This window comes from Rhinolophus ferrumequinum, chromosome 13, assembly GCF_004115265.2.
Source record: "Rhinolophus ferrumequinum isolate MPI-CBG mRhiFer1 chromosome 13, mRhiFer1_v1.p, whole genome shotgun sequence".
Classification (NCBI taxonomy): Eukaryota; Metazoa; Chordata; class Mammalia; order Chiroptera; family Rhinolophidae; genus Rhinolophus; species Rhinolophus ferrumequinum.
The window spans coordinates 58,801,003-58,823,292 of record NC_046296.1 but is presented as its reverse complement, the minus strand read 5'-3'; the positions used below and the strand labels follow the sequence as shown (position 1 = coordinate 58,823,292).

The window sequence follows — 22,290 nt, the reverse complement described above, 5'->3', positions numbered from 1 at the left end:
CCCATTTGCCAAATGATCAAAGGAGAGAATGACCTTTTACAGAATTCACTAAAAACTTTAAATATTTTTAGTGTGTCGTATGAGGTCTGACAATTAAGTTTGAGACCTTGTATCGATGTTGCTAACCTTTTTTGATATCAGAGGACTTATTCATTATGAATTTGCATCAGCTGGACAAAATGTTAACCAAGTTCACTATTCGGAAGTGCTAAAAATGATGAGTGAAAAAGTTATAGACGACCTGAACTTTTCACCAGTATTTCATGGCTCTTGCATCACGACAATGCACCAGCTCTCAGGGCACTGTCTGGGAGGAAGTTTTTAGCCAGTAAACAAATAACTGCATTGGAACACCCTCCCTACTCACTTGATCTGGCCCCCAATGACTTCTTTCTTTACCCGAAGATAAAGGAAATATTGAAAGGAAGACATTTTGATGACATTCAGGACGTCAGGGGTAATATGATGGCAGCTCTGATGGCCATTCCAGAAAGAGTTCCAAAACTGCTTTGAAGGGTGGACTAGGCGCTGGCATCGGTGCATAGCTTCCCAAGGGGAATACTTCGAAGGTGGCCATAGTGATATTCAGCAATGAGGTATGCAGCACTTTTTCGAGGATGAGTTCGCGAACTTAATTGTCAGACCTTATGTATGGTAGATGTGCATAATGCCACCACAGCTGCATTCTTAGCATGATTCAAAGTGCGGTATTTTCAGGAGAAAAAGTGCGATATTTTCAGGTGGGGTCAATAAGCTGCTATTTGCTTCTGCTTTCTCTTTGCTTCCCCTCTGGAGGTCAACTGATGTACTTTAACATGAATTGTTCTTGAACTCATTGCCTACCTAAATGATCTTGACATAAAAATATAGCTTGCTACTCTAGCCATCAATATAATTTTTCTATCAAACCATCAATATTAATTTCTGGCCTGTGATTCAAGTAATACCTTCCCCACAACTTGAAACAATACTTCAGTTACTGCATTAAAGAAATGCTTCCTAATGAAAAGCCTAGCGTTGTATTGTCCAAGTATCGAAAACCCTGGCAATCTTTTATTGCAATGGAAAATGTTAGGTTTCTTCTACCAAAAAAAGGGCAATAGTTTTAAAAATGACAACAGTAAATTTTAAGAGATTTATTAAAGCATCTTATCACAAAGATGGAAACACATACAAATTAGAAACATGCAACCACCATCTTCTACAGTCCAATTAAAATGTTACATATTTTCCGTTTTCACAGCTCAACACTTCAGGTCTTGTAACCAACTCACTCACCCTGAATATTTACTTCATCCTTCCTCGAAGTCCCCAGGGCACCAAATAACCAAAATGCAAACTATTATATAAAGAAAGTGCGAAGTTAAAAAAAGAAAATGTGTAGAGAATACCCTGTTCCCACCCCCCAACCCCATGAAAGGCAAACAATGGCACTTTGCTCTTGCTTAACCTAGATTGTCTTCAAAAACTACTAAAATATAACAGACTTAACAAAAACAAAAATTGACTTTTAATAGATGTCCAAAAAGCTTGTTAGTGTTTGAAAATAAATGCTTAAACAAAGGAAAATGTCATTTATATCAAACAAGTTTGAAGAGCCCTGTATTGCAATATTCTGTAAAATAAACAAGACAAAAAGCTGGTATAGGGTTTATTGACAAAAGCAGAGTTTCTTCACGCAGGTATGTAAGGAGGTGGCGGTTCTTTTTCAGGCATCTTCACTGCCATTTCATAGGTTGGCAAAACATACTGAAGAGAGAAAAAAATTCTGTCAGACTTCATTCTCCTTTAAAATCCTATCTGGAATAATTCAGCCTTCAGATTTTACATCGTGTACAGGAATACATGAACCCCCAGAGATGTGAGCTGAAGAAACTGGTAGCTAAGTAGTTCCTAAGAGGAAAGACGACTAGTAACCTGGAACTTTACATTCAGGTGAGATGACTGATCCAAGACTGCTAGAGGGGGAGAGAGGGTACAACTGTGCTTCCGAACTGACCCTGAGCAGCTACCAGGACACCTTGGCAGGAAGCATGTGCCACTGCTTCCCCCTTCCGGTGTGACTGATAAAGTACTAGTACCAACTACATCTCAGAGGTTGCAGATCTAGGTTAAGGGCCCACTGAACCACGCTTAGGAAGCCTCCAATAAATGCTGGAGCCTGAATTTCATCATCATCTGTAGTCAAAGGATCAGGTATCATTTCTTCTGGGGTAAAGGGCACATCTATAGGTAGGAGAGTGGCATTCTAACTTAAGTAACTCCAAGTGTGACAGGCTGGCCCTGTATGGGCCACATATATTCTACATGGTGAAAACCTGGGAAAATAGTACAGTAGCAACTAGAGGGCCCTGAGAGGTAAGCCTCCCAAAGATTCGTGGAACCCAGTAAATTCATCTCCTCCACAGAAAATCAGCTTCCCCTTTGGATCATATGGATAATTTTTGAAAGCAACACAAGCTTTAACTGATGGTACCCCCTACATCCTTAGAAGTTCCAGAAGCCATGAACCTGGCATGGGTCACACACTGCTGTTTCCTGTCTGATCTCTCCCAAAATGCAACACTCTTGAAGTTCCACTTAAAAATCAAACCTAACAGCCAAACTGAATAAGATGAGCAGTGCAGAGTTTCTCTTGCCCAAGTTCCCAGGATTCCAATAGGGAAACCCTGAATCTTGTGGATTCAAACCAGTCATGCCCTAAACCATAGCCATAGCACTCAAGAGAAAGTCAAGATCCAGGTTCTTGGGAATAATCAGTAATGGCCAGCGAAGTTTTAATATATTAGAAGGTCATTCACCTGTGGAGGTGCTTCGAAGGCAGGGTACACAGCAATCTCGGGCGTATTTCTGTTGTTGATATATTTATAGCAGTTCCAAACACAGTTGATTAGATAAGCCTAAAAGAGCACAAACGAAATTTATATATGCTAGAACTCAACAGACTAACTGTTCTACTAGGTTGGTGCAAAAGTAATTGCAGTTTTTGCAATTATTTTTAACCTTTTAAACCGCAATTACTTTTGCACCAACCTAATACAATTTTTTTTTAATTAACATTTACTGGGATAACAATGGTTATTAAAATTACATAGGTTTCAAGTGTACAATTCTGTAATACGTCATCTATACATACCTGTTCTAAAATTAAGGTGACTTATAATGCTTTCCCTCACATTTTCTCTTGGAGAAAGGAACTGACATCCATTTGGACCTACCTACCAGAAGCACAGGTCAGGCCCTTTCCCCACTTGTTCTCATTTAAATGTCACAAGTTTTATTATCATTTTACAGAGAAACCAGAGTTGAGGTTTCAATTCAGGCCAGATAACCACTGTGCTGCAGAATAAATTCTGTTTCTGATCCTTAGGAATTTTAACAGATTCTCAATCCAAATCGTGAACCACTCTAGAAACATGACAATCCTTACACTTAGGAAGGATCCTGGCATTTCCAACCCCTCTCTGGAAACAAGAGGGAGGATATTCCCTAGGGGCTCTCTACTATTGTGTCAGAATCAACACTGTCACTTACTGAATTCTAGGAAGACAGGTAACAAGGTTCAGAGGGACAGTGTCAGTCTAAATGGCCCCCCAAATATTTAATCAGCAACTCACCTTAAAAATGATGAATAAGACAAAGAACACAAGAACAATGAACAGGAGGCAGCTGGAGTCCAAAGCCAGGAGGTCATCTTTATAAGGAAAATCAGGCTGTAACAAAAGGAATGAAGAGGCAGAGCAAAGAGGCTTTTTAGGGAACTGCAAGTATTTCACATGATACAATGATGGATACGTGACATTATACACTTGTCCACATCTATAGGATGTCCAACACCAAGTGAGCCCTCATGTAAGCTATGGACTGGATGATAATGACATGTCAATGTAGGTTCACAACTGTAGCAAATGTACCTCTGTGGTTTGAGATGTGGATGGTGGGGGAGGTTTGGGAGATGCAGGGGGTATATGGGAACTCTCTGTATTTTCCATTCAATTTTGCTGTGAACCTAAAATTGCTCTAAAATATATGAAGTTTAATTAAACACATACACACACTTAAAATCCAGCCACAGCACTTGTACTTTGTGATAATCTAGAGAGCACATTAAGAATATAAACAAAAGGCACCAAAGTCAGAACTGATTTTCTGATAAAAACTTACAAACAGAATTTAACTCAAAGTATTTTAAGCCTCGTCAATATTAATGCATGCTATTTATCACTTAAAACACATTTGTTTGAATACCCAGAATACTCCTAAGAGTCCAAATTGAGCTCATTTTCTCTTTACTTTTCACTGTTGTACATTTTTCTGGCCTTTAGAAAACACTATCTCCAGATTTTCCCTGGGTCACTAAGTCATTGTCAGGAGGTGCGGATATTTATCTAAGTTCCATGGGACATTTAGTTCTATACAGGGAAAATGATTTTTTTTTAAAGCCAATTGTCAGTCTCAATGCTCATCAGAAAGGAGCAAAAAGAAGGCATGCCATGCCCCTGGTTAGGAAACCAGGCAAGATTATGTGATTTACTGCAGATACACTATATTCTATTGAAAAGGATCAGCTATATTCATTCAAGTATTTATTTAGCATTTACTATGTGCAAGACAATTGAGCAAGGCTCAGGGAGAAAGGTATCACAAAAGAATAATTTCACATTTATAAGCTGGCCAACACAGAAAATATCTTCCAGGCTGAGAGACCAAGTGAATAAAACAGGGGAGAAACCACTGAGGTCTATAAAAGGGGTAGTAAAAAATTAACTTTCATGCTTTTCTACAAAACTCATTTAATTTTAAACTTACATCTTTATTTAACAGAAATGTCAACACAAATGCCAACATAAATAATCACATTTTTATAAAAAAGCAGCACAAAGAAATCCCAAAGGACCAAAAATAAAGAAAGAGAAAAAGAAAAAAGTAAGTATCCACACACTAACTGCAAACCCTAGCGAAGTGCTCCCCTGGGACAAAACTGTTCTTTAAGCCTCTGTCTATAAATATTAGGGACCAGCTCATGGGGGAATGCTGTGGATTTTATTGAGAAGGCTTCCAATTTCCCAGCCAGAGGTGACATGCTCAGAGAGAACTATGCTTAGGAAGCTGCAGAGCAGGCCACCAGCTACTTCCCTCCAGCTCATCTCATGCCGCTTCCCCTCCCTTACTCTGTGTGCCAGCCACCATGGTCATCTTTAGGCCCCTGACTATACCATGTTCCTTCCTGCCTCAAGGTGTCTCTATTATCTGGAACATTTTCTTCTGTACGTTGTCTATCTTAATTCCTTCTTGGAATGAAATCTCACTTCCCAGCCCAGGTCTGATATCCTGTGTAAGATCCACTCACGCAGCAGCCTAAACTTCCCCCATAGCTTTTCTCACAATTTTAATTCAGTAACTGTCAGTTTTCCAATTCCTTCACTAGAAAGTAAGTTCTACTCATGTATCGCTAGGATCTAGGCAGAGAGCCTTGCACATAAGAAGTAATCAACACATGTTTTTTGAATGAATGATCAATTTGGTAGTATGCAAAATGGAATAGGCAGAAGAAAATCTGAAAGTGGGGAGAAAATTCCTAAAAGACAGTATTTTTGAAATGAACTTTCATGCATCTGGACCCCATCCCTCCATCCAGACCTTGCTTCAGCCCAGTGTTCCCGTCCCTCCATCATACAGTATTTAATCTAAGCTCCTCATTTACTGCTGTACTGAGACATTTCTAGTTCCTTAGCATAGATAACACCTTTATGTCTTGACTCCCCAAATACATGGTTTACTCCTTTGAGAGAGAAGTTATCTTTATATCTATACCATTCACCAACAGTTTGCCTAGAACAGAGTGAAGAATACAATAGACACTCATATACCGCGTTTCCCCGAAAATAAGGCCTGGCTGGACAATCAGCTCTAATGTGTCTTTTGGAGCAAAATTTAATATAAAACCGGGTCTTATGTTATATAAGACCCGGTATATTATAGTACATCTATTACATATTATATCATATTATATTATACCCGGCCTTATAGTAAAACAAGACCGGATCTTATACTAATTTTTGCTCCAAAAGACGCATTAGAGCTGATGGTCCAGCTAGGTTTTATTTTCGGGAAAACGTGGTAAATGCTACTGATGCCTGCAAAAACAAAAAGCTAATACTTATACTCAAAACAAAAGTTGAACTACTCCTTAAATTCTGTGATTTCCATCTTTAGGGACTTTGAATATTGGATTATCCAAATGGTATGGTAAGAAAATAATCCTATTTTTACCTCACTGGTTTCAACATGGTAATTAACAGTAATGATATTATTTTAGGACACTTTAAAAAATAAATAGGGTAGGTTAAAATAGTACCTAAAGCTGACTCAGAATTTAAATTTAAATATTTTACTTAAAATGGAAAAAATTTAGTTTATTTAGTGTATACACTTACTAATTGATCCAGATATTCTTTGATTCTTGGTAAATAAGTGAGTGAACTGATAGCAACCAGGCAGCTGAGAACGAAGTCGAAAAGCCGGTAACAGAAGAACGGAATAAGCCAACCCACTTGATACTGAAGGAAAAAATAACAAGTACAATGTCACATCACGTGTATGAAATTACTAAGCACCACTCCGTAAAGATCAAACTCCAAAAGGTGAAAACAGGATACTTACAGAAATTGCTCCATATACCAGCATTGAACTGATTATGAACATGAGAACAGAGACAGCAAAAAGAACACAGGCATTATCTAAGAAAACAAAAAAACAAAGATCTAGTTAAGCTACTTATGTAAAAAGAACAAAACTCTTCACGACAAAGTAACATTTTAAAACTAGCTTAAAAACATCTAAGCAATTTCAAGATTGACTATGAAAAAGTCTAAAGCCAAGAGGGTAAAAACAAACAAACAAAAAATCTGCCTCTGCATTAAGTAATGAAGCTTAAGAAATTCACGCCTTTGTTTTTCTTGTTTGTTAAACTGCTACAACTCACACTTATTAGATCTCTGCCCAGAGTCTAAGAGTCTGAAGACCTCCAAATAGATAATTATAATCCAATGTGGCAAGTGCTACGACAGAAGCAGAAACAATTAGCTTTGCCTGGAGAATCAGGAAAAAAATAAAAAAGAAATAACCCAAGTTGGGTCTTGTGAGACGAGCAGGGTTCATCTGGAAGAAAAGGCTGGTTATTTGCTTAAAAGACAAATGTATTAAACACAGGATGCTACAGATGCGCCCTCTTGCCTTAGATAAAATACATAATCTGAAATTCAAGGTTCTCCATTAATCCCCTCTCCCGATCCCAACACCCAAACGCAACACTCCACATCCCTTCACCTTGGCCTCTCTGCTATACACAGGTCCATTTTCTTGTTTGTTCCTCGACTCATTGTCAGAGGTTGTTCCTTTTCTCTACATTAATCCATGTTCACTAATTTCCTTACAAAACACCCAAGTAATCTCAAACAATACTATAAACCACGTGTTGAGTTTCTTAGCACAAATCTAAAGTTGAATCTGAGACTCGGGGTCAGTATTAAGAACCTGAAGGGTACTAATAATGATGAACAATTAGAACTGCTGAATATTCACAACACTGGATAAATGTTATGTATCATCTTTTCACTTGGCAATACAAACACCATTGATATTTGGCACTAAGTAAGTAAGAACAGCCCTCTTTAAACTTCGCTAGAGGATACGGGACAGCTCGACGTGAAGGACTTCCCTCCCGCAGCACCGTGTAAAATGGCACTTAGAGGGAGGAATTCAGTAAAATATGAACTCAAACAGGACAGGATAGGTACTATCAAACTTGGAAGAAAACTTTGTAATTCAAACAATCAGCTTTTAAGAATCTGTTACGGATGACTACACATTTATTTCGATTTCTTAAATTATTGAAATAAAGTGAAGTTCAACGTCTTCCACTGGAGCAACAAATAACAAAATGCGGAGAAATCAGGTGGCAGGTGGGAAAATACATGTAACGCTGGAACAAGAGATATTCCAGTATGTGTGAATCAATAAAGCAAACAAAATATGAAGGCTAGAGGCCCAGATATGAACCTCAGGTTTCCATCCACCAACACATTTAGGAACCTCCTTTAGGGGACCCCCAAGTGTTTACCCATTCCCAAGGTGAGTATAAGTAAGGGTAAATTCATATTTGAAGAACAGCTTGCATATGTTGCAGAAGTATTTCATATAGTATACTGATTGTCATATCCTTTCTAGTTGATTAAAAATAAACTAGTCACAAACCTTATTATTTAAAATCAACCATCAGGCCAATGATCAGAAAATTAACTTGCCATTATAATACAAGATAGTGGGAAAGGCAAAGTTCAACTTCCTTAGAAAACACAAACTATCACATGACCAAGAACTATGTATTTTTACATTCTGCCAACAACAAGGGCTTTTGTAGCCTTTTGTTGATCATAATCAACAAAAATTAATAATGAATCCATCCAATTCTCTCGACAGCAGTCACAATACTCATGCAACATGCAACAGTTGTGACTTCATCCCTGCATCTAGCCAGCCTTGGAGCCAGACGTACACCCAAGTAATCTCAAAGACTCTCAACAACCCTAAATGTTTCTATGTACCTCAATTTTAAGAGAAATATACATGACAGTGGAAAATGCTGACATTAACATTTTACAGCCTAAAGTAAAATTTTGTAAATACTAAAACAGCAATTAGAAGCTAAAATGTTGTTGTTCGATTTTGTTTTTTTTGTTTTTTTTCTATTTTGGTTTTTAAATAAAAACAGACTACTCAGAAAAAAACAAATGCCAGATGGGACGTTTCAAATATGTTCTTGGTATTTTTTTCTATCACATTTGACAACAAAATTAAAGGATTATATTATATTTGAAAAGACAATCAGGAGACTCTTGAAAACAAAAAGCACTTTAGAAAACACAGTGTGAACTGCTGTTAAGTGTTTTCACATAATGTATGACCGATGATCAAAAAATTCTACCTGTCTCCTAGAAACAGAAGTTAGCCCTGTGGGACAACGAATCATTTGAATTAACAACCAAATTAAAAAAAAAAAAAAAAAAAAAACCAACTTCATAAATGAATCAGAACAGGTCATAAATGTAATGAAGCATAGAACTTTGTAATAAAAGCTAATAAATCTAAAAATGATAATTAAGATCCTTTAATATTATAAATATGTACATGTGAACTGGGAACATTTTTCTGAAGTGCAATTTTTAAAAAAAATCAACATATAGAAACTGTTCACACTGAAAAGTCTGAGGCATAATTTTCTGTTCAAGTATTAAATTTCTAACATAATTTATAATAATATAATATTTTAACTAGAATTTTTCTGCACCTGTATTTTAGAGAAAGATAAATAATGAAAATACTGCTAAAGGAAAAAATAGGTTTAAAAAGGTTAATTGCCATGAATGTCCTAGGGTTACTCTATTTTTAACTCTAATGTCAAGTCTTTGTTCATCTAAACAATAGAAATACATTTAGAATTATGACCCTGAGCAAAAGATATCACCAAATATTCAAATAATTCATATTTTACATTTTACTGTACGTCTATTTGTCCCGTGAGCAAATCTCCCACCATCTACTACAGCCTCATTACAGTCTTTTTGTAATTCTTTCTTTCCCTCTTAGCTCCACAGTACCCAACAGGAGTCAAAGTATACAATCCCAATTTCTCAAAAGTTTTCTACTAGCCCATGACATTTTCTGGCTAGAAATGCTCCATTATAATCCTGAGTAGCTTTGAAAAATCCAAAAAAACACTTTTCTACCTCAGCAAGTATTATAACTTAATACATAATTTAATTAGTCCTCTTCTAAATAACAAGTCTGTGTGTAATTAGCAGGAGATATTTTCTACTAAAAGCATACCAGCCATTCTCTCAGACGAATAGTAATTGCCAATGACTTCATACTGAATGTTGACAGCTGGCATTGAGTTTGGATGAGTTACTTCCACAGTAAGCAATATTGCCATCAATAGGTTCACCACCTGTGAAAGATAGTATTTTATTAATTATATGATTAATCAAGAGGCAGTCTTCAACACAATCTTTACATATCTTTGAATATTTAAAATTGTTTACTTGAAGACATAAAATAGGAGACTACCTGTAGGGTAAAATAGTACACAATACCACTATAAGAATACTTTTTTTTTTAACTTTTATTTATTTTTTTAAGTGTGTTTTTCCAGGACCCATCAGCTCCAAGTCAAGCAGTTGTCTCAATCTAGTTGTGGAGGATGCAGCTCACAGTGGCCCATGTGGGGATCGAACCAGCAACCTTGTTGTTAAGAGCACTGCGCTCTAACCAACTGAGCTAACCGGCCACCCCTAAGAATGCTTTTCAAATAATGTCTCATAAAGTTAAAGTATAAACTTAATTGTTTCAGAGAAAAGATGACTGATTGATTTGTTTGATTCAATACAACAGAATAAAACAGGGCAACAATTAAAAATAGGGAATCATTACAAATTGTTCATGTTCACAATCACGTATTTATTTATATACCAATCTCAGAATTTCTGGATTAGAAGAAAACAGTTCATCCAATATACTTATCCATCAGATAAATGTAACATCCATTAGATGAACATATAATGATCCATCAGATAAGTAAGCCCCAAGTCCTCTACAGTGTCTCCTATCCAGCGATGGAGAACTATTTCCTCTTGACTAATGCTTTAAAGACTAAAACGCGCTAAAGACTCCCAGATTTTGACTGTGTCACTTGACTTTCACCTACTAGTATTAACTCTACCTTTTGAGATAATCGGGTCCCCCTCAGAGGAGTAAGTGCTCCTCTAACACCTAAGGGCTGCTGACATGTGCCTCCAAATACTGTTTTTTTTCCCTAGAACACACACTCAGGTACCGTTTCTCCCACTAGCACACTGTCCAGCTACCTCCCTACTTCCTCTATGCTCCAGTTTGTTGGTCATACTATTGAAATGAGCAAAAAATCGGCCTGGAGAGAACACACCAGAGTCTCAGTTCCCACATCCTGGCTATAAAATTTCAATTAATGCAGCCTGAAATCAAACTGGCTTCATAAAATTTTTTAATGTCACATGGGAGTGACTCCCTAAAGCCCCTAATTCTTTTTCACTCGATCCTGTTAAGCTACCACCTGTATCTGCACAGATCATTCAGAGGCCCAAACATAAGCCCTCAAGTATGTGCAATCAAATTTCATTATTACATTCTTGCTTGTCAAGATTTTCTCGATCTAGATTCTGACACCCTACAGATTTCCTCTCTCTGTCTCTGTTTCCTGCATTTGAAAATATAAACAGTAATCAGCGTGCAATCAGTATCTCCATCTCTAAGTCACTACCAGCAAGAGAACAGGGCCAAGGACAAAGCTGCCAGAGGCTGTCCAAACTAAATCAACAACCTTCAAATAAAATTCTTTATCTGGTCCAGACGAACATCTTGAGACTTTGGCAAACATCTTGCTGAAATCCCATAATATCTGGTGAATTTTCCTAGTCTACTGGGGCTGTAATTCCATTTCAAAAGGAATGCCTCTAGTTGTCAGTCCCTGCAGTAGCCCAGGAAGCACCAATTCCTTTAAGAGCTCAAAACAGCCCTGTTAATTAATGATTAGATAAAAGAAATCTCACCTAGGACTGGAGTTAGGCTTCCTGTCACAGTTATCTGTCCTCCCCCCCTTTTTGAAAATCTGAATGTTTGATACTTTCAAGGGATATTTGGGCCTTATCATCAGTATTTTAAACAAGCTCTATTTTGTAGCTCTTTCCTGTCCACCCTGAAGGATAACACAGTTTTCAGGGCTTAAATTTTCCTAGAGGTGTTTATCAGTTGAAGGCACTACACATTCTCTAAGACAAGCAGCCCAAGTTTTATCTTTAAATAAGGTAATGTTGGGTAATCTAAACAACGTCGCAATGTCAAATTCATAATCAACCAATGTTTCTAAGGATACACACTATATACCAAGTATATTTACATATGTTACTTCACTTATTTACTCAAATTAAGTAAATATTACTAAAGCCCATTTGCAGATGGGGAAACTAAGGTTCAGAAAAGAAAAATAACTTGTGTAAGTTCATTGAGCTGAGAAAGGACGAAGCCAGGGTACAACTCTGGTTCTTTTTAAGACATCCTGCTTCTTAGCACTACATAACTACTTACAACCATTCCTAAGCAACTCCTATTTTGAGGTCTTTCCAAAAGAAACCATTATCTAAGGCTATAAAATATTTATACTTCACTCTCCAAATAAAGTTCAGTAACATGCCTTTTTCCTTCCACTGCTCAAAGTCAAAGTACTTTATCCTTCCAATCCTGAAAGGCCTTGTTTACAAGGGAAAATCACATTGCAAGGTGGCTCGCCAGTTGAAGGCTGATTTTTCAATCATCCATTTTCACTGCAATGGGTGTGACCAATGTATGTAATGTATAAGTTAATACAATTAGGTGAATTAACTGTTGGAACAATCAAATATATCTACTGAAACATTATATATCTGAATAAAACATAGGTCTAATCAAAAGGACTAAGTAATGGTAAAATGAATTTTAGTGTTACTTCATTAAGAGCTCGCACAATTTCTGAAATCTTCATTGAGTTATTTATACAGGTAACCCCCGTATAACACTGCTCTTCTGTAACATGGTTTCGCTCTAACACGGTTCGAGAATTGGGGAAAACCCTCGTACAACACGGCATCCTAGAACATGGTTTGAGAATTAGAGAAATCCCCGAACAACACAGAACATAATAAAAGCTTTTAAGAGCAAAAGATACCGCATTTGAAATTTTTCATTCGAGTATGGATGTCGTATCAGATTTGACTGCAGAATTTTAAAATTTATTAGAATTTTAAATCCACAAAGTTCAAGAGAGAACTTCACAAATGCTTAGCACCATATAATGAAATTTATAAAGATCTCTCAGCTAAAAGCAATCTAAAAATAACAGATTTTTTGCAAAAAGTACAGAATAGAAGATAATGCTGAAGAAAGTTCAGAGGATGAAGGTATCTTGTCAAAAAGAAAACGCCCTCCGTTAATGGTGCTTAGCAGTGATGATGAAAAAAACATTATTTAATACATGTTAATATACTTTTGGTGAAAGTTGCTTTAATACAGATATTTCTCCTAATTATAAAAATATAATAGTATGTTTTTTTAATTTTTGGAAACTAACCCCCTTTTTTGTACTAGTTCTTAGTTTCGTATAACAGGGCATTTTTAGTAACCTAACAACCGTGTTATACGGGGGTTACCTGTACTCCATTAGGTAACCATGTTTCATTAGAACCCCAGCTTACATTTTAAAGCATTAATCTGGACAACCTATCCTTGTGATCTTAAGATTCACCACTGTGCACCTATCCTGTGCTCAAATACAGGTCCTGCTATTCACTTTTGATTACCGTTGGTACTTCTATTATACTAAGTCCCATGTAGCATTTTTCAAAAAATACATAAAACTGACTTTAGTCCTGCAATATAAAATTTCTCTTAAAATAGCAACTGCATCCAATTCCAGAATATTTATTCCCAATTCTTTTTTCCTTTTCTTGTACTTAACAAAGAAATTTAATAAAAATGTAATAAAAATAGTTAACTTCTAAACCTAGTAATATGGAGAGGTACAGAATGCAGCAACTATGTAAATAAGTTAATTGCACAGACAATGGACACACCACTCAATTTGGGAATGCTACCGTACATTTGGTGGGTCAAACAGTATGGTTTGCATTATTTTTGAAAGCCTTTTGCATACCCTATATAAACAACAAAAGCCAGATGCAACAATTTCGCTTGTTACAAAGAAACAGAATCAGATCCATAGGAGCACTCAGCCTTGGGAGAGTAATTCCTCTTTGCTTTCTCTTTTCACTGCTACATTCATCTCAGAAGATTCTTTTGTGGACTAGTTTTTGGTTTTTAATTATTATTCTTTAGTTTTCCCACAGCATATTTTGCCATAACCCAGTATCTGCTGAGACTATAATTAAAACAATGTTTGCTTAGGGACATCCTGGGTCTCAGAGGCAGAGAAAGGGGGATCCACAGGGAGCCAGCCTACCACTCCCAAGTCAGCAAAGAACTGTCATCAGATAAAGATCAAAAGAGACTACTTTAAAATTCAATTATAAAATTTAAATTACAATAAATGTATATTATATGTATTTTTGTTGTTTGCCCTTATGCGCAATTACAAATGAGTTATTCCTACCGTTTTTTTTGGGGGGGAGGAGACAATTCACTTAACAAATACCTAACGAATACTTCAAATGTTCTAATTAGTTAAGTTAGTTATATACACATTTTATAGAGTAAGACGTATCACCTTCCTTCCTGAAAAAGAACATCTTGTGTGGGAGAAAAGAAGATAATTATACTAATATATAATAAGTACTATTTTAAAAAGCGGGTTAGGGGCAGGGTGAAAAGGTGAAGGGATTAAGAAATACAAATTGGAAGTTATAGTCAACGGGATGTAAATCAAAGCATAAGGAATATAATCAATGATATGGTAACAACTATGTATAGTGCCAGGTGGGTACTAGATTAGTCAGGGGGATCACTTCTTAAACTATATGAATGTCTAACCACTATGCTGTACACCTGATATAAGGTACAGCATGGGCAATATAGTCAATAATATTGTGATAGCATAGTACGGTGTCAGATGGTTGCTGGACTTGTCAGTGATCACTTCTGTAGGTATATAAATGTTGAATAACTACGCTGTATACTTAAAACTAACATAATACTGTACGTTAGCTATATGTTAATAAAAATCTTAAAAAATAAAAGTACATGTATAGAGGTATGTAGAAACTCATCTAAGTACACAGTGAGGAAGCCAGATCCCTCTGGCTGGGAAGCAAGGAAACCTGTAAGCTAACCACTAAAAAATTAGCCGGAAATGGCAAAATGTTAATAATGGCTGAAGCTGGGTGAGAGTAAATTTTGTGTATATTTGTGTATTTGGAATTTTCCTTAATAAAGTTTCTTTAAAGTGACATGGTGGGAGAAAATCATTTCATGGAGAAGGAATAGCATATGCAAAGGCACTGAGGCACAGGACAATGTATTTGGGGAAAGATACTAACTTTGAAATATAAACAAGCTATAGTGATTTAAAGAAGTCAGGTGTGAGGGCTGTAAAGGAATACAGCTTGAGGAAACCTGTCTTTACTTCTCTCCCAGCTACCTAACTTTAGATTGTTTATGGTTGAGACACTCATGAAAAATAGCCGTATGTTTATGATTGAGACACTCATGAAAAATTAGCCATATATTAAATCTTTCCAAGACCTAAATTATTCCAAAAGCAGCTCAAAATGCTTTCTTATAGTACACCATTATCATGAAAGAGGACATCTCCTGCAAAGAATTTTAAGCCCATTTTCAGTCATTCAATAAACATTACGTGTTAATTAGACCATATAGGAAACCATTATTTAAAATCATCTGGCTTCAAAATTTTAAATAAATAATAGAGAAAGCAATTTAAGGAATGCCACAATTTAAACTGGAGCTCCCTCGGAAACTTCATATATTACATAACCAGGTATTAGTAAGTCCGGCACGCTTCATTCAATTCTGAAATGCCAATGGCCAACAGAGGCCTGGTGCATAGAACCAGGCTGGCTTCTCTATATCCCACTGTACTGTTTAATACCATACAATTAATACTTTAGTATACAGTGTCACAATCACCTTAACACTACACTGGTAGAAGCAGTTGCTAGAAGGCAATGACACTGTATCCGATACAAAGTCACTGATATGGTATCTGGGCCCAGCAGGCAGGAGGGCAGCATGTCCAGGTTCCAAACCTACCCAGAGGCAATCTAAAGAGAATCATAAATATCTCCTTCCTGGAATAGAGGCGAGTATCTTGACAAGGTAGTTAGACAGGGAAGTGACCTTCTACCTCATTCACTCCACTATTGTTTCCCGCCTTAGTAAAGAAGCTTCCGGCAACAAAAAGCACTTTCTGGACAAATCCTCTTTGTTTAGAGATACTATACTACACTTTGCCTAGGTGGTCTTGTTTTCTAAATGTTACAAGTCTCCCCAGTTACTCCTTATCTTGCTATGGTACTGAAGCCACACTTTTAAAATCACCAGCAATATTGTAATTAACGGAACCAATGGCCTTTTCAAGTTCTTAATCTGATTAGAATCTGATGTTACTGATTATCTTCTCCTTCTCCCTTGTTAATATACCATGAGTTTCATTTTCGTATCTGTACTCGAAAGTTCTCTGTAATACTATACATATCTTAACGGCAGATGCCATGTTCAAGCCAAGAAATATTTGAGAACGTCTATAATATAAAAGATGAATGACACATGGTTCCTGTGATTTACTCTTTTCATATTCCACCACAGCCTTTTCTATTACAGATGATCAATAAATCCCTTAATTTCAGATTAACTGATTTAAGCAGCTTATAATGTTCTACTAGCCAGAAAAGTTCATGCCAAGTAAGAACTGCTATGGTTAAAGCATGGAGAAAGGAGATATGTGAAATGTTTCCTCATCAAGTGCTTCCATGGGGCAATAGATTTAAACTCCTTGCTCCCTATTCTGGGAGAATAAATATAGTTAGTAAAGTTTCTCTCCCTGCATTTTGAGTTTTGCTGTTTATAACTCCCGTTTCCCTACTATTCTTTTCTTTTCATTTTTTATGAGCTGAGCCCACAGCATGAAAAAAAAAGTGTGCCTTGGAAAGAAAAACAGCCAATTATACTCAGATGCTTGAAACTGGGATGGTGATTATTTCTTCCAGAGGAGTTAGAAATCCTTTGTTCTGTTACTGGAGAGAAGGATCTGAGAAGAAACAGGAAGACTGGGTTTGCACGCAAGAGTCCCAAGCTACTGGACTCTTACCCTCAGTTAAGAAGGGACGTCATCTTCTAGCGATGAAGGAAGCAGGGTGGAGTAAGAGACTTGAGGACTAAGGATGTAAATTATTCCTTTAGGAGAAGGAAGGCAGAGCTAAGGACAAACAAAAGACATTAAAGACTCATGCCCTTAGCAAAATGGATCAGAAATAAAAGAAAGTTAGAAATACAATGCTGTTATTGCCATTAACTGATGGATGTCCAGTATTCCAAATCAAGTAAAATACAGAACAAGAGGGAATCTTTTTCAGGGAAATGTGATATAACTATACCAGTAAGGCGATGTTTCTGAATATAAAAGTACAGGGAATATTAAAATGAACTTAGAAACCAGCAAATAAGCCTACACATTTAAGTTTTGTTGTTGTTTTTAAGGTACACTAATGAAGCATGACTGTAAAAACAGGGCAGCCCAGAATAATGTGGAGGTTGAGTAGTTCCCTGGGGGTGGGCCATGAAACACTATCTCATAACTGAAGATGATTCCCATCTGGTGTTTGTCAAACAGTAATAATTTCAAGGCACTGGGTAGGGAAATAATGAGAACAGAGGAAGGCACAAAGGACGTATCCAATAAAGATCTTCCCCTTTCCATGTAAGTTATCAGAAACGGCATAGGCACACTAATGCCACAACCTCCCACACATACACAAAAAAATTCACAGTGTCTCTTGTTCAACAATACGAGAAGGTTGTCAAAGTTCTGGAACGTCATCATAACGTAAAACTACCTAAACAGAACCATATATGTAGAAGTCACAGGCAAATTAGCTTCCAAGCGTATGGATACTGGAAATGATAAGGAAATATCAGAAGTATTATTACTAGAGAACCATCAATCAGTAACATTGTCAACTTGGTTATGGCAAGGAAACCCAAGGAACGCTGGCTAGCATATGTGGCCCAGAATAGAAGAGACTCTCAATAAAGGTCTCTTAAAAGTGAAAAAGATTTAAAAGTATAAAAAAAAAAAACCAGAAAAAAAAAAAACCAGAACGGGTCTGATATGAAAAGCGTCTAATGTGCAGGGGATAGCTGAACCAGGAAAAAGCAGATGGAGTGTAAATCATGACAAACGGTATTGCCTCCGAGAGAACTGTCTAGACTCAGAACCGAGACCTTCCTGCCTACGTTACAAATACACTGTAACAAATAAGGTCCAGGGACCACAGACTGCGTTGCAAACTGGATCTCCTGCTTTCCTTTCAGGCAAGACATAACGTCGAAACTAGACTGCATTTTTCAAGGTCCGTCCCTAATTGTTTCGTTAGGGAAAAAAAATTCCAGGGACCAGGAACGGGGGGTGGGAAGTCTTTCAGATCACGGAAGTACAAAAAGAAGTGAAACCTAGTAATTTCCAGAACTCCCCACCAAAACCTAATACCCTCACCGCCAGCGCCTTTATCAACCCCGCTTTTCTCCTCTAATTCTCCCCATTCCTACCCACCCCCACTCCGGTTCCTGGACAGTCTCCTCCCTCAAAGTTAGAGCACCCTAAAAAGAAGCTCGCCTACGCCTTCCCGCCCCACCCAACACCCCGTTTTCAGTCCCACCCCTCCCGCGAACACTCCCTCTCAGACCCGGCACCCCCATCTCCCGCTCATGCGCATTCCCCCCCAGGGCCGTACCCTCCCGCCCCGCCGGCCCGCCCTTACCATGTACCAGGTCCCCAGGATGATCGTCCCGGTGCGGACATGGCAACAGCCGCAGCACCGGGTGCTGTAGAACCGGTCGCTGCGGCTCCGCTTGAAAGTCATGGACACCATTGGGAATCTCGCGGGCCTTGTTCTCGGCCGGGCCCCGGACAAAGGCTTTTCGCCCAGCGGTTGAACCCAGATAGCTCTGTCACTGTGTTCAAAGCCAAACTACGCGTCTTCAAGCCCGCCCACGGCCCAGGACCCAGCCAGCTCCTTCGCACCTGCGCACTGAGTGGCGAGCGCTGCTCTCGCGCGACCTCGGCTTAACCCTCTTCCTCGGGGGACTCCGCCCCAGATTGGAAAAACTCGGAGATTGGCAAGGTGTCACATCCAATCAGAAGTGCAACTCGCGTCAGTGTTACGGGATCCCCACCTCTTAAGTGAGGGCAAGGGCTGGCTTGGAGGCCTACAATAGTTCGGTTTGGGGGTTGACGGGTAGTTTACCGTCCCACAGACGAGAGCAGCAAGAAAAGACGCGTTTAATGGGAAAAGGGAGAGACGGGTTGGGTAGATGGCAGAAAGCAGGCACGAAGGACCTTTCTGAGTGACGTCTTTGCCACGTACTGCTTGGGAGGTGCTAAGACTGCAGCTGCTCACGTGACCTTAGCGCGCAACTGCATTATTAGGCTGGCCCGGGTGGTGCCTGTGGGGGCGGGGCGAGGCTAATGCCCCCTCCGGGGCCTTGCTGCTGTGGCGGAAGTTGATTTCCTGGAGAGGAGAGAGATTACGTTGCTTTTGCCCCTTACCCTAAAGTCTCTCTGGTGAAAACAAATGAAAGGCAAGAGGACTAAGGAAAATACAAGCAAGATAAAGCCGAAGAACTGCTTAGGTGCTGAATGTTTGCAGATAATCAGAGTGGTTTTTATAGGGAAAAATTGTAAAACACCTTGAAATGGACCAAAAGATTACGGGGTGTCTTCAATGAAAAACCAGCCATAGTCTGGCACACCTTCCAGTTATTTTTGATTCTATGGGGACTCTCCATTTTTCTTTGTGGAGTTCTGAACAACTCGAACTGATACTAAGATGAAACACTTTTGTCCATTGAACTTCATATTGACCCTTCCCCCTCCTAGGCAAAAGCCATTTTACATCTGTTTGTAAATTCATTTCCTATTCCTGATTCAACAATGTAAGTGGGTACTTTAAATTCTCCTTTTAACAGTCTAACATCTTACTGGTCTCCCCATTAGTGAATGAGTAAAGACAATCTTTGCCGTGTTCACTTTGTATTTGTATGAGACTTCAGGCTTTTGCTTTTATATATATATGTGTGTGTGTATATATATATATATTAAACCTCATATATGTATATATATAGTTGACTTAAGAAACATCCAAACTTGTAAAGAATTTCTGTAAGATTCTATTTGAGCCAAACTGGCGATGATTGCCAGAAAGCAAAATCTCAAATGCTCCGAAGAATGACAGTTTCACAGTTTCTTTTATGTTTTGAAATTAGGGAGGGAATGTAAGGAAGATTACATGCGGGGGAAGAAAGCAAGGCCAGGGTTGGGTTACAGGACAGTTAAAACGATGTGTTCTCTTGACAGTGGTTACACTTACTTCAAAGATGTGTTAACCTAAGTGCACAAAAACAATGGACAGGATTTGCTTAAGGCAAAGATAAACCTTTTACTAAAAAAGTTACATGCCTGCGGTGGGACTACCCACCAAGACCTGCCAGGTGAAGAATTTATGATCAGATCACCCTGTGAGGTTACTTTCCAAAGAACCCCTTTTTCGTCCACAATATAGTTTAACATTCTGGAAACTTCTGTACTTCCTTTCAGGGAATAGAAGGGCCTTCTCCTCTGCCAAAAATACACTTACCTGGAGAGAACACAGTGAATTCAGAGTAAAGGTTTTTGCGTTGCCATGGCTTCAATGACCACTGCCTGAAATTATATATTGACTTGTTGATTATTTTTCTCGCCCACTAAAATGTAAATTCTGGAAGAGCGGAGACTTGGTTTACTTCTGCAAGACTGAAAAAACTGTCCATGGACAGTTATCTTAGTTTAGATGATACTTCCAAATTATCTGGGAGGGCATAAGCCAAGCTACACCAAAGAATGGACTGGAATGGTAGTAATTTAACTCATAATGAAATAGGACATCACTTATCAGGAAGTAGACTATATATAATAATCCCCCCCAAAAATATATTTCATAGCCCATACTGTGTTCTATGCATGGATCTAATCACTTTATTTATTTCTAATCATTTCATCCTTACAACAACTCTATAAGGCAGGTACTTTTATATTATTAAACTTCACAGAGAAGTTATATTACGTGCCCAAGCTTACAAGGCCAGTCGGTATGTGTCAGCACTGAGATTAAAACCTATCCTACAAGTGGTTTCCAAACTTTGCTGCACGTTAGAATCATCTGAGGATATTTAGAAACCACTGATACCTGGCTTCTACCCCGACATTCTGCTTTAATTATTATTGAGTAAGACCTGGACATAGAAATTTTTTAAAGCTCTCCAGGTGATTCTAATGTGCTGCACTGTTATTCTGTTTTGGTATAAAATGTGGCAGACAAAAATAAATACAATACAATCAAAATAATAATAAGATGGAATAGAATGATAAGATGGGGGAAAGTGATCTGGTTTCTCTAAAAGCCAAAATCAATCCATATTCTAAATCAGGTATATTTAATATGGCATCAGATCAGCTCTTAAGGTTGGCTTCCCCTGTGTTAAGACTATGCCAGGAAATGGACCAGGGAACTGTGGCCCAGTGTGAATCACTAGAGAACATATATCGCTGTGGATTAAGGGGGAAAATATGATTATAGAGTTCTCTCTGCATAATTTTTATCTAATATACACACCATTTTATGGAGAAAATAATTTTAAGGCACTATTAGGAAACAGCTTGTCCTTTTTTGGGGGAGGGGACAGTAGTTCTAATAGAAAATAACTTAGAAACAGCCACAGCAAAAGAAATTAGGGTGACTCAAGTTTTTCTAGTAGCACAGTTTAACCTTTTCTCTTAAATAATGGCTTAGCTTTATTCACATTAGTTAATTTTTATTGAGGGTCGATTATATATCGTGTGATGTGGCTACAATAATGAACAAAACAGACTCGTGTCATCCTTCCTCGTTTTTATAGCCTAGAGGGGAAAAGCTAATCAGCCATTATAGTAGAGATGATAGCTGCTATCACAGGGTCATGAAGTGTGTTCTGGGAGCATAGAACAAGAATACCTATCAGGATAAGATTCCTGAAGGAAGTGACTGACACCTAAGCTGATACTAGAAGGAAACTAGGCTGGCGACAGAGAAAGGGTGAGCTGAGGCAGAGGGTATAGTATGGAAAAAGGGTACTGGAGAGGGGGACAAAATGGGGGGATGTTTCTGTGACAGAAATGGTTCCTGCCCTGCCAGGGGCTACATTTCCTAGTATCTCTTCTCCAGCATCCCTTACCTCAAGGTGGCTGTAGGAATAGTCATTACTAATTAAATGTGAGCAGAAATGACAGGTACCACATGTCACAATTGGGTCAGGGCTTTCAATGTTTGAGAACTGAACTATCTTTTTTTCACACAGCACTGTTTTTACTTGAAAGAACGATTGACCAGCAAATACTAATATTTAGATATGCATATTTGGCATTCGATTTCTTGAAAAATAAATGAAGTAAGCCTGCCT

General features: G+C 38.0%; 1 protein-coding gene across 1 annotated transcript; it reads right to left on the bottom strand.

Moving 5' to 3' along the window:
- Window positions 1-1,124: 1,124 nt before the first annotated feature.
- On the bottom strand, window positions 1,125-18,864 carry LAPTM4A (lysosomal protein transmembrane 4 alpha). The gene is made up of 7 exons (XM_033125439.1): window positions 18,579-18,864; window positions 9,889-10,009; window positions 6,664-6,740; window positions 6,438-6,560; window positions 3,618-3,713; window positions 2,802-2,900; window positions 1,125-1,749 (listed from the first exon to the last, which is right to left on the bottom strand). Exons 1-7 carry the CDS (start codon window positions 18,687-18,689, stop codon window positions 1,675-1,677), a joined length of 702 nt encoding a protein of 233 aa, XP_032981330.1. The 5' UTR covers window positions 18,690-18,864; the 3' UTR covers window positions 1,125-1,674.
- Window positions 18,865-22,290: the final 3,426 nt, after the last annotated feature.